Consider the following 12115-nt stretch of genomic DNA (forward strand, 5'->3'; position numbering starts at 1 on the left):
TGAGGAAAAAGTGGTAGAAAATGAATGAATGATTATTATTATGTGCTTGTGTCCCTTTTTTCAGGAGCACTTTGTAAACAACAGACCATGTCAAAAAACGAAATTGATAAAACCATCATAAGGTTGGCTCAGGCCATGATGCCAGGTTGTATGTTGAGTTTAAATGAAATACTTTGGAAAGATTGGGCGGGCCGTATTCAAACACTTGGCGGGCCGGATGTGGCCCCCGGGCCGTAGTTTGCCCACCCCTGGTATAGACACACACACACACACATACACGCACACACAATGAGGCTCGGCTCCATCCAAACCACACCAGCAACATGTGTACCTTCCTGGTATGCAAGGTGGCTCTGTTGTAGGCCACTTAGAGGGAGAGCGTGATCAGAGCAACTTTAACGGAATAGAAAGATCACAAATGGTCTGAGTTCTCATCAATTTGGCCTCTTGGTATCAGAGGACGCTGCAGGTGCTGGAGCGAGGCCCTTTGCTATTTTCCGGGCTTGTGTGTGAACCAGCATGGGCTTCAGCCAGGGATGGGGGCTGTGTCTGGACCTGCTGTGTCCGAGAGTTGGATAGCCGCCTGAAGAAAGACAGCTGGAACAGACCACAAGGAATTAGTCGACCTTCATACAGTCCAACAATCATTGTATTTTATCTCTGCACCTTTTTGGTGGAGCCTGATTGGCTCTTAGGGAGGATGTCTGCTGTCCCATTGGCTGGTGTGGTGCTGCCATCTGTCTTATCTTCGGCCCCATTAACCTTTGGTGCTGCGTTGACTGGTCTCTTCAGCGAGTCATCTTCATCATGAGCAGATTCTTCGGCCAGCTTGTCAGGACTTTGTACAGATTCCTCCAACCTTTGGGTGGACATGTGCTCTGCATCCTCCTTTTCATCATCCTCCTCCTCCTCCTCACCTTCACTGCTAGTCTGACCAGGTTGTTGGCTGAAATCCTGTAAAAGGGGGTATATTAAAGAACCAAAAACAAGGACAGCATCAGTGTTTTGATGTGGAGCTGGAACTACTATGGGATGGAGAGACTACACACAACAACTACAGAGGGGACTAGAATCGCTAATATGATTGGAGGAAAAAAAAAGTCCCACCTGCTGCTGTAAGCGACCAATCAAAAGTGTTCCCCTGGGAGCATCATTGATGTGGCATTTATTATTATTGCAAGTGGCTACTTTATGAAAAGCATTTCATGCAATGAGAGGAAGGTTTATTGAAAAGAACACAGCAAGTACAGTACATCCATGGTACGTGTATGTTATTTCAGGTTGAGGTACTGAGGTAGAACATTGTCCCAGAACTCCTCAGACTCTCCAGCTGCATGACCTTTGACCCGCGACTTTGGCCCACCATGTTTTTTTGCACTTCTGACATTAGATTTTTTCTTCTTGACAACCTTTTCCTCCTCCTCCTCCTCCCCCTCCTCCTCCTCCTCTTCTTCTTCTTCTTCTTCTTCTTCTTGCTCACTTTCTTGCTCTTCTTCTTCGCTGTCTTCCTCCTCCTCCTCATCTTCCTCTTCTTCACTGTTTTCCTCATCCTCCTCTTCTTCACTCTCTTCCTCCTCGCTCTGCTCTTCGTTTTCAGTCTCCTCCTCCTCTTCCTCGCCTTCTTCACTTTCATTTTCGCTTCCTGCTTCCTCACTATGTTCCTCTTCTTCCTCACCTTCAACGCTGCCTTCTGAAGACGCAGACTCCTCTTCCTCGTCGTCCTCTTCTTCCTCAATGTCCTTGTCATTTTCAGACTCTTCTTCACTTTCAGATTCAAGGCTAGACTCTTCCTCATCTTCCTCCGTCTCTTCTTGGACGCCCCCACCCGGGCTCTCCTCCTCTTCATCCTCACTGTCCCTCTCAGATGTTTTCTCTTCTTCTTCCTCCTCTTGAGCACTTTCGCTTTCTTCCTTGTCATCCGTTCCTGACTTATCTTCTGGCTGAAGAGTGTCGCTGTCATCCGCTTGGCTGACTTTCTCACGACTGGCCTGCTCATCCTCTTCCTCCTCGTCCTCCCCCTCTTCCTCTTCGCTTGCATCTGATCCCTTCTTGTTCTGGTCCTCTCCCTCACTTGCATGTGCACTCGGTCCCGTCTCAGCCTCCTCTTCCTGACTTGCATCCACACTTGGTCCTGTCCCTTTCTGGTCTTCCTCTTCCTCACTTGGTCTTGTCCCTTTCTGGTCCTCTTCCTCACTTGGTCCTTTCCCTTTTTGGACTTCTTCCTCACTTGTTCCTTTCCCTTTCTGGTCTTCCTCACTTGCATCTGCACTTGACCCCTTCTCCACATGGTCTTCCTCTTCCTCACTTGCACCTGCGCTTGTCTGCCCATGCTGGTCTTCCTCCTCCTCATCCTGGGTGCCCGAGTCCTTCATGTTTTGTCTTCCTCTTTGATCGGCTGTCTGACTGTGGGCGACAGGACTGCTGCTGATGCTCTCCGTAGCGTGATGCTTGGCCGACGGGGTGACTCTGTCTGTGGTCGCGTGGCGGCGGCTCTCAGATGGGAAAGGCGAGCTGAATGCCACCACCTCCTGGAGCAACAAAGCCGCTCCAGCAAGCAGGGGTAAACTTTGCGCTTCTTCAGAGTTTTCGGACTTTGGTACTTCCTTTTTGTTTGTCTCATTCTTTGATGCTTTGGGATTTTTGGATTTTGAGTTCTTTCTCCCCCTAGGGCTCGTTTTAAGTGCATCTCTTAAAGTGAAGGCTGGCGACTGACTCGTGACTGTAGTTGGTTTGCTTTGATCGTGCACATGTGTTCCAGAACCCGCTTCACTATCTGTTTGCAGTTTCCTGCCAGCCTTCGACTGCTGACTCCCGAGCTGTTGTCTGGACGGCACCTTCCTGATGTCTCTCACACCCTCCCTCGGCTTAGTGGAGGCTGTGACGTGATTCTCTTTATTCTGCTTGGCCATAATCATCTTTTGAGAGTGAGCGCTTGAGCTCCTGAGAAGCTTGGTGAGTGCCTTTCCATCTTTTAATGGTTTCTCTTTCTGACTCGTTAAAGTCATACCATCCTTACCCTTCTTCTATCCCAGGAACAAGAAAGCAAGAGGATAGAGAAGAGGCATGCATTACAGAGTGAAGAAATTAAGTATACAATAATGGATATCAAGTCCTAATACCTGAAGATATATAAACATCACTACAGGCTCAGCGGTTTGTTAGCATTTTGCTATTCATCTCAAACAACCAAAGACATGGATTCTGCAGAAACCCTCTGCAGGACATATAGCAGGGAGTCTCAATATGCACACTTCCGTACTGATGCTTTTACCTTTTTGAGTGCAGTTAAGCTAAGAAAAATATCAATGCTAAAACCAATAAGTTGAATTGGACCTCCATTAGTGAACTATATTTGTCCTGCGTTGAGGGCCCATTCAACGCTACTTGAAGAAAAAAGGCATATTGTATTTTAGAAAAAAATGTAATGTTAAAGCCAGACATTAATAATAACTAGATAAGGACCTGCATTATTTGTCTCTTGAGGAGAGCCCATTAAACACTGCTTGAGGGAAAAAAAGCAAAAATATGTAACTACGAAACAAATAAAGGTGCAAACCAATACCACTAAGAATAATTAGAATTGCACTTCCACTGTAGAGGGCCCATTCAATGCTACACCGCATTTTGAGATACTGTTTTCATGTCAAGAGTGCTCAAAATGTCCAAATGCGGCCTTGGGGCCATTTTCTTCTTTTTTTATTGGCCTCTGACGTATACAAAAAATACAGCTAACAATAAAAAAACAGCAAAAAGGCGTCATTTTGTAATGTTCAACCAAGTAACACGAATAATAACTAGAATTGGACCTCCATCGAAGGATACTCACTCCTAAATTCCACTGACACAACTTAGAGTCCATAAACATTGGACATGTCCACCATTAAGTGCGAGCTTATCGGGAGTCTGCAACACAAAACGATGGGTTCTAACCATAGTAGTAGTCTAAAAATAGTCTGCTTCCTGCGCATTTATGAACGTGGGTTACGCTGACGTTTTTGTTCATCCTGTCGCGACAGACGTCTTCCACCAGATTTCATGTTGATCTGTGAAACCGGTGGCAGGTTCCAGGTTTTAAAGGTTCTGTATGCAGACCTCAATGGGCCCTGCGTTATGGATGAAGACCTCAAATATGTGAGTTACCTTATGAACTGGAGAAAGTGTGAGGGTTTTATTGCCAGGGTCCATCTTCATCACATGTGTCTATCAGCCCAAAAATAGGGGAAACATTAGCGTAGCCATCACAGTAAACACAATAAATTAGCCATAGGGGCTAGGTTTAAATTTTCTCACCATGTTAAGGAAATTGGTGGTTTCTCCCAAACCTTTCATGCTGTCTGTGTCACTCAGGCTCTCCACAAGGTCGTCAGCCAGTTCTAGACACATACAACATGTTAAAAAATGCTGCATTTGGATCAGGACCGGAGAGAAGAACATTAAAAAAGCAATAAACCATTCTACCACTGTGAGAACATTTGGGTGTATTTTACAGTTATCGACTACTAAACCAGATGAGAAAATGGGTGTGAGGTAATTACCCTTGTGGATTGACCCAGCGTTGCCGTGTTGATGAGCGCTATGGAGCACCTTTCTGGGGGCTAGCTCTGATGAAGGTGGGATGTTGTGGCCGGACACAGGAAGCGGTGGTTGCAGGTCGCCTGATGTGACGGTGCTTAACGTACTGAACATGGTCCCAAACTGGTCCGGTGATCGTTCCTTTGGAGGGTGAGCCAATTGAAAAATCACAAACAAATATGGTGGATCTCAACACATGCAGCATTCACAGTCCTACTAATTTGCAGAAAATAAGAACATTTGCAGTAAAACGTGAAAAGATACATTTCAAGCATAACTTTCACTTTGACATATATTTAGCCAAATGTCTACAACATAAAAAATGGTTTTACATGAAAATATATTTTTCCCCAAATATAACACCATAATGTATTTACAACTTTGCAACTGTGTGTGTGCATGCGTTAAAATGTCCCTTTAATGTGAGACCTCCTTTGAGATGCCTTTTCACTTCCTGGTTGCTGCACAGTGTATTTCAATGGGAAAGTTGTTTGTCTATATGTGCCCTGTGATTGGCCGGCAACCAGTCCAGGGTGTACCCCGGTTCTTGCCTGAAGACAGCTGGAATAGGCTTCAGCACCCGCGCCCCCAACCCTCGTGAGGATGAGAGGTAGAAAATGAATGAATGGATATGCAGGCCATGCTCTTATAAGTTGCACTTCTGCCACCTTGTTGCATCATCACCTCTATGGCTGTCACGCAAACAACATAAAATACAGTCCCTGACAAAAGTCTTGTCGCTTATCCAAGTTGTAGGAACAACAAATAATAACTTGACTTGTAGTTGCTCAATTGGAATCAGAAATGACTTATATGAAAGGCAAAGCCCTCTAGATTATGCTTTTTATATCAAAATAAAGTTTTGTACCATTCATTGAGTTTTATCATTTAATTAGGACATAAAGGTCAGATTTTGCTTGGACAAAAGTCTTGTCGCATACAAAAAAATGTAGAAATAATGCGGGTTCCAACAGGTCTTCTGCAGTATAACCGGCATGGACCCAAGATTCACCCAGAAAACAGTCAAGTTTGGTGGAGGAAAAATCATGGTTTGGGGATACATCCAGTATGGGGGTGTGCGACAGATCTGCAGAGTGGATGGCAACATCAATAGCCTGAAATATCAAGAAATTCTCGCTGCCCATTACATTCCAAACCACAAGAAAGGGCAAATTCTGCAGCAGGATGGCGCTCCTTCTCATACTTCAGCCTCCACATCCAAGTTCCTGAAAGCCAAGAAGGTCAAGGTGCTCCAGGATTGGCCAGCCCAGTCGCCAGACATGAACATTATTGAGCATGTCTGGGGTAAGATGAAGGAGGAGGCTTGGAAGATGAAGCCGAAAAATCCTGATGAACTCTGGAGTCCTGCAAGACTGCTTTCTTGGCCATTCCAGATGACTTCATCAATAAGTTATTTGAGTCATTGCCAAGACGTATGGATGCAGTCCTCCAAGCTCATGGAAGCCATACACAATATTAATTCTTTTTTCCAAGGTACATATTTGTGTATTCAAAATTAAGTATATGTATTATTTCTAAATTTTTTTGTATGCGACAAGACTTTTGTCCAAGCAAAATCTGACCTTTATGTCCTAATTAAATGATAAAACTCAATGAATGGTACAAAACTTTATTTTGATATAAAAAGCATAATCTAGAGGGCTTTGCCTTTCATATAAGTCATTTCTGATTCCAATTGAGCAACTACAAGTCAAGTTATTATTTGTTGTTCCTACAACTTGGATAAGCGACAAGACTTTTGTCAGGGACTGTACGTATATACTATAAATAACAAATTAGTTAATATTTCAAACTTTTTGCTACTAAGATGACATTATTTTTCCTCATATTATGTTATTCTTGGCCGAGTGGTTAGCATGTTGGCCACACAGTCAGGAGATCAGGGAAGACGTGGGTTGCATGTTCTCCCCGTGCATGCGTGGGTTTTCTTCAGGTACTCCGGTTTCCTCCCACATTCCAAAAACATGCTAGGTTAAATGGCGACTCCAAATTGTCCATAGGTATGAATGTGAGTGTGAATGGTTGTCTGTCTATATGTGCCCTGTGATTGGCTGGCCACTAGTCCAGGGTGTACCCCACTCCTGTCCGAAGACAGCTGGGATAGGCTCCAGCAGACCCTAGTGAGGAAAAGTGGCATAGAAAATGGATGGATGATGTTATCCTTATTTCCATTTTTTTTTCTTAACATTTTGGCATTGTTATAAATTTCTTCAGATTTTTCCATTTTTGCTGTTGCCTTTGTTTTTGTGTTGCTACAGGAACAGCGGCAACCTATATATTATATAATTTCAAACGCGGCATATTGAAGAGAGACGGGGGAGGTTTATGAAGCTGAATCTAATCTATTAATTCCAACAGTCACTCTTACTCTAAATGTTGATCTGAAATCAGAGGAGAATATCAATGTCAAGCGTCACGGTAGTGCGCTGTGTTGTCACCCAAAAGTGGAGACCCACTGTACATTACAGGAGGCACACCGTTACAATTCTATGAACGCACCCTCTCCCTCCGGCGAACCCTGGCTGGGACACTCCGCTGCAGGGTGGAGGTGTCTGCAGTGTCCCCCAGTAGCTCCACATACGGTCTCTCCAGGTAATCCTCTGTCACGTCGTCGTCTTCGAGCACAGTGTCGCTGCTCGCATCCCTGGGTCGAGCCAGCACCAGCATGTGACAGCCACCGCAAACAGCCTGCGAGCAGCAGCCTTATGAGGCTTTGCAATGGAAAACATGCATGCAATTGAGAGGGAAGGTGAACACGCCCACCTCCTGGACCTGGTACTTGAGGAAGCGTGGACACAGAGTTGGCTTAAACTGGTTGGTGAAGTTTTCTTCTCCCAGACCTAATTTGCCGTGTCTACCGTCACCAAATGTGTACAGCAGACCACTGTCTGGAAAAAGAAAAAAAAAGCCGACGGGAGTCACTTAAACATCGCCAATGATGACAGTGATGGCAAAAAGAGCAAAGGTGTCATAGACCTGTGATGACGGCTGTGTGATTTTCGCCGCACGCCACTTGGCAGACTCTGCCCTTCTTGAAGTGATCTATTGGGCGCGGTAGCCGTGACTCAAATATGAATGTCCCGTGTCCCAGCTGACCAAACTGACCCAGGCCAAAGGTGTAAACTCCAGTCTCTATTACAGAAGAACACAAAGAGCATGTTTTGGTGTACTAACCACATTACTGTCTTGAGATTTTCCCTACCTGTGATGGCCACTGTGTGCCCGCCACCGCAGGCCACCTGAGTGACGGGATCGGGGATGGTCTTCACCAGCTGAGGGACTCGATGCCGAGACAGCTGGTCTGTTCCCAAACCCAATTTACCACTGTCGCGTTCTCCAAATGTGTACAGTGCTCCATCCGCTGGTGGGTCACACAGATCAGTTTCACAAGACCATGAAAGACAACATCAGATGTTCTGGCTTACCTGTCACATAAGCGGAGTGGTAGTAGCCACAGGATACCCACACGATTTGCTGTCCTGCGCTGACCTCCTGTGGCAAGCAGGTGTGGCTCTCCTTCCCTAAGCCGACTTGACCTTCTGAGTTGTCCCCCCACATGAACAGCTCCCCGCTCTCTGACACAAGCAGATGAACCAAAAAGAGGAAAAAAGCTCCATTGAGTCATTGCAGCCAAAGCTGCCATCAACACCTGACACCCTTGACCTCAAGGGTCTCACCAGTTAGCACAGCTGACGTGTTTGAACCAGCAGCCAGCATTCTGATTGGCCCACAGGATTTGAAGAACTCCAGTCTCTGGAAGGATGTCCTCTCCTCACAGTCACCAAGTCCCAGCTGACCCTCGCTGTTGCCGCCTGCGGCATACACGCATCCCTGAGCTGGAGCAGAAACAAGGACGTGAGATGCGAGGCAAGAAGGTTGAAGAAGATCATGTGATGCTCACCCGTGCAAATGAGCGTATGATTTCTTCCACAGGCTACGAGATTCACCTTTTGTGATTTCAGAGCTGATTGCACACAAACACAGCACAATGAATCGGTGAGATAGCATTACATACATTACATTAAACAGTTCATGGAAGGCAAACCTTTGACACAAGTGGGCTTGTTCACCGTTACTTTGGACCCCAGACCGAGCTGGCCCCAGTTGTTGCTGCCAAACATAAAGAGTTTGCCATTTTCTGTGACGACAAACACAATCACTGTCTAACAAGTAAGTTACAAGGGAATATTGTGTATCGGATGTTAAACAAATGGGTATATGAGCGGGTACCCGTTATTAAGGCGGTGTGTTCGTCCCCACACGCTATTTTCAGAGGAATGTCGTTTTTAAGCCAAAATTTACTAGGAACGTTGTCTGCAAATTTACTCTTTCCAAATGTGAAAACTGCTCCAGAACCTGTAAGACAATGTGAACATAAACAAGAAGGATTTATTTTTAATTTGCGTCGTGAACAAACACATAAAAATAAAAATGCTCTCATCTCTGTATCGGGAAAGCATTTAAATGACAATGAGCATTTTGTATCAACTCAACGTAACGTGAGTGTTATTAGCATGAAATAAGTTAGCGTCAACACGCGGACTGAAGCGGGAACTAACATAACTGTAAGGACGACTTATTCCAAACATTAGATTTTTTTAATGTAGCATTTTATTTACCAGGGATCTCGTCCTCCGCCTCCCCTGCCATCTTTACGGCACTTTAATCCGCTTTGCTCGGTGTCATGGGCGTGTGTCCTCCCTCTTGTTTTGCGACCCGACAACCCGGAAGTAAACACAACATCGCCTTGGCTACAGCCATGGGGACGTTAAAGGGACAGTACAAATTGGAGAAATAGGAAGGAAGCTTTAGCGACAGACTCTTCGGTCACTTTAAAGAAAATACGAGTTTAAGGTTGGCCTACACAAAAGTAGCTTATTTTATTTGTTATTTAAACATATTATTTGTTTTATCTTATTTTTATTTTGTTGTATTCTGTTAAAATGTCGTTTATTTATTTTCAGGTCACTGGTATGGCACAATTATTTCCAAAATCATTACTCTTAACAAGTGTATTTTCATTCATTCATTTTCTACTGCTTATCCTCACGAATGTCATGGGCGTGCTGGAGCCTATCCCAGCTGTCTTCGGGCGAGAGGCCGGGTACAACCTGGACTGGTCGCCAGCCAATCACAGGGCACATGTAGACAAACAACCATTCACACTCAAATTTGGAGTCACCAATTAACCAAGCATGTTTTTGGAATGTGGAAAAAATCCACTCACACACAGGGAGAACATGCAAACCCTACACAGAGATGCCCAAGGGGGAAATCGAACCCAAGTCTCCTAGCTGTGTACAAGTGTATTTAAAACCTCAAATGTTTATTTGTCCTCCTGAAACCCACCAAGGCATTTTTGCTTAATGCAGTTAATGTTTCATCAGTGTAACTGATGCCGTATTGTGACCAGAATACTACATGTGACTTGTCTTGCAATATTTTTTGACTAAAAATATGACATTATGTAGTGTCTTTGAATGATTTTATTGGAAAATGAACACAAATGCACCTTGTGAATCATAGGATTGCACAGAAAGTTGTTGGTGCTCCTTCTGTCGTGTTTTGAGTTTATAATGCATCCTTACATATGGAGGGCAGAGAAGAAGCATGACATTGCATTTTACATGGCGCCCCATTCCGTACAGTGAAAAACATGATTATATGAAAAAAACTTTACTATGAGAAGCTTGAGAAGGTCAAATATTGATTGAGTGTTGCTTTTGGAAGGTGTTCAGTTAATACTCCTCCCCCTCTTCCTCTCCTTCATCCCCGATGGTATCTGTGCCCACCTCTTCGTAGTCCTTTTCCAGGGCGGCCATGTCTTCTCTGGCCTCAGAAAACTCTCCTTCCTCCATCCCCTCGCCAACGTACCAGTGCACAAACGCCCTCTTGGCATACATCAGGTCAAACTTGTGGTCCAGTCGGGCCCAGGCCTCAGCGATGGCGGTGGTGTTGCTCAGCATGCAGACGGCCCTCTGAACCTTGGCCAGGTCTCCTCCGGGAACCACAGTGGGGGGCTGGTAGTTGATGCCCACCTTGAAGCCAGTGGGACACCAGTCCACAAACTGGATGGTGCGTTTGGTTTTAATGGTGGCTATGGCGGAGTTGACATCTTTAGGCACCACGTCACCACGGTACAGTAGGCAGCACGCCATGTACTTGCCATGGCGAGGGTCACATTTGACCATCTGATTGGCTGGTTCAAAGCAGGCATTAGTGATCTCCGCCACAGACAGCTGCTCATGGTATGCTTTCTCTGCTGAGATGACGGGGGCGTAAGTTGCCAGAGGGAAGTGGATGCGTGGGTAGGGCACCAGGTTGGTCTGGAACTCTGTCAGGTCCACATTCAAGGCGCCGTCAAAGCGAAGTGAGGCTGTAATTGAAGAGACAATTTGACCAATAAGCCTGTTGAGGTTGGTGTATGTGGGACGCTCAATGTCCAAGTTTCTCCTGCAAATGTCATAAATGGCTTCATTGTCCACCATGAAAGCACAGTCGGAGTGCTCCAGGGTGGTGTGGGTGGTCAGGATGGAGTTGTATGGCTCCACCACGGCGGTGGACACCTGAGGGGCCGGATAGATGGCAAACTCCAGCTTGGACTTCTTTCCGTAGTCCACTGAGAGACGTTCCATCAAGAGAGACGTGAAGCCAGAGCCGGTTCCTCCTCCAAAGGAGTGGAAGATCAGAAAACCTTGGAGGCCAGTGCACTGGTCAGCCTATGTGGGCAGAGAGCTTCATTTATCTGGAAGTCTAAATCTAATCTAAGTCTAATCTGGACTTACCAGTTTGCGAACCCTGTCCAGAACCAGATCAATGATTTCCTTGCCGATCGTGTAGTGACCACGGGCGTAGTTGTTGGCTGCATCTTCTTTTCCTGTAATCAGCTGCTCAGGGTGGAAGAGCTGGCGGTATGTTCCCGTACGCACTTCATCTAGTCGACATATATGTTACTTTAGGCTTCGTTTTACTCTGAGACTATTCGTGCCAGTCTTGTCTCACCAATGACTGTGGGCTCCAGGTCCACAAAGACCGCCCTAGGAACATGTTTCCCAGCTCCGGTCTCACTGAAGAAGGTGTTGAAAGAGTCGTCTCCTCCTCCGATGGTCTTGTCACTCGGCATCTGGCCGTCTGGCTGGATGCCATGCTCAAGACAGTACAACTCCCAGCATGCATTCCCAATCTGGGCTCCTGCCTGGCCGACGTGGACGGAGATACACTCACGCTGCCAAGAAGGGATTGACAGGTCAAGAAATACCCAGTATACTATAGTTGTATAGTTGTACCCCCTTTTCGCACAGCTCAAGCACTGGAATTAATCTTATTGACTGTGTTGACATCTTACCATAACTCTTGAAGCAGTAGTTTTCTTCTTCACCTGAGATAAGTGCTCGCCTAAAAGCAGCACACTGCTTTATAGTGCAGTGTTTCCTGGCAACAGCACGGCATGTTGTGGTAACCGAAGGATCTGCAGAGGCAAACATTAACGTTGGAAGTGACATAGGAGGAGGGGCACGGAGCA

The 12115-nt window shown here is 45.7% G+C and overlaps 2 protein-coding genes across 5 annotated transcripts; both read right to left on the reverse strand.

The window, feature by feature from the left end:
- Positions 1 to 813: 813 nt before the first annotated feature.
- Positions 814 to 9351, reverse strand: rpgrb (retinitis pigmentosa GTPase regulator b). Of its 4 annotated transcripts, XR_013629890.1 has the most exons (15): positions 9213 to 9351; positions 8824 to 8949; positions 8639 to 8752; positions 8495 to 8557; positions 8271 to 8429; positions 8019 to 8168; positions 7796 to 7954; positions 7570 to 7725; positions 7357 to 7481; positions 7093 to 7281; positions 4536 to 4713; positions 4291 to 4373; positions 4141 to 4200; positions 1108 to 3023; positions 823 to 954 (listed from the first exon to the last, which is right to left on the reverse strand). XR_013629890.1 is itself a non-coding variant. In XM_058051984.2 (14 exons), exons 1-14 carry the CDS (start codon positions 9241 to 9243, stop codon positions 1272 to 1274), a joined length of 3324 nt encoding a protein of 1107 aa, XP_057907967.2. In that variant the 5' UTR covers positions 9244 to 9351; the 3' UTR covers positions 814 to 1271. The 4 variants fall into 4 exon arrangements, 3 of the variants coding, with proteins under 3 accessions (XP_057907967.2, XP_057907966.2, XP_057907965.2); XM_058051984.2 differs by having other exon boundaries at positions 814 to 3023; positions 8639 to 8731; XM_058051983.2 differs by having other exon boundaries at positions 814 to 3020.
- A 795-nt stretch (positions 9352 to 10146) lies between these two features.
- LOC131104271 (tubulin alpha-1A chain-like) lies at positions 10147 to 11793 on the reverse strand. The gene is made up of 3 exons (XM_058051276.2): positions 11596 to 11793; positions 11379 to 11527; positions 10147 to 11312 (listed from the first exon to the last, which is right to left on the reverse strand). Exons 1-3 carry the CDS (start codon positions 11714 to 11716, stop codon positions 10332 to 10334), a joined length of 1251 nt encoding a protein of 416 aa, XP_057907259.1. The 5' UTR covers positions 11717 to 11793; the 3' UTR covers positions 10147 to 10331.
- Positions 11794 to 12115: the final 322 nt, after the last annotated feature.

The sequence above is a fragment of the Doryrhamphus excisus genome, linkage group LG15, assembly GCF_037039965.1.
Source record: "Doryrhamphus excisus strain RoL-2023G ecotype Guam linkage group LG15, RoL_Dexc_Guam_v1.1, whole genome shotgun sequence".
NCBI classification, from domain to species: Eukaryota; Metazoa; Chordata; class Actinopteri; order Syngnathiformes; family Syngnathidae; genus Doryrhamphus; species Doryrhamphus excisus.

Bases quoted from the DNA above. Each gene is read 5' to 3' on its own strand.
- rpgrb (XM_058051982.2), bottom strand. From the start codon at position 9,243: ATGGCAGGGGAGGCGGAGGACGAGATCCCTG. The intron at 7,726-7,795 runs GTAGGGAAAATC...CTTCTGTAATAG, and splicing joins GCACACAGTGGCCATCACAG to AGACTGGAGTTTACACCTTT. The intron at 4,714-7,092 runs GTGCGTTCATAG...CACCCTCCAAAG, and splicing joins GGGTTCGCCGGAGGGAGAGG to GAACGATCACCGGACCAGTT.
- LOC131104271 (XM_058051276.2), bottom strand. From the start codon at position 11,716: ATGCCGAGTGACAAGACCATCGGAGGAGGAGACGACTCTTTCAACACC. The intron at 11,528-11,595 runs GTGAGACAAGAC...TATGTCGACTAG, and splicing joins CCTGGAGCCCACAGTCATTG to ATGAAGTGCGTACGGGAACA. The intron at 11,313-11,378 runs GTAAGTCCAGAT...CTGCCCACATAG, and splicing joins TGGACAGGGTTCGCAAACTG to GCTGACCAGTGCACTGGCCT.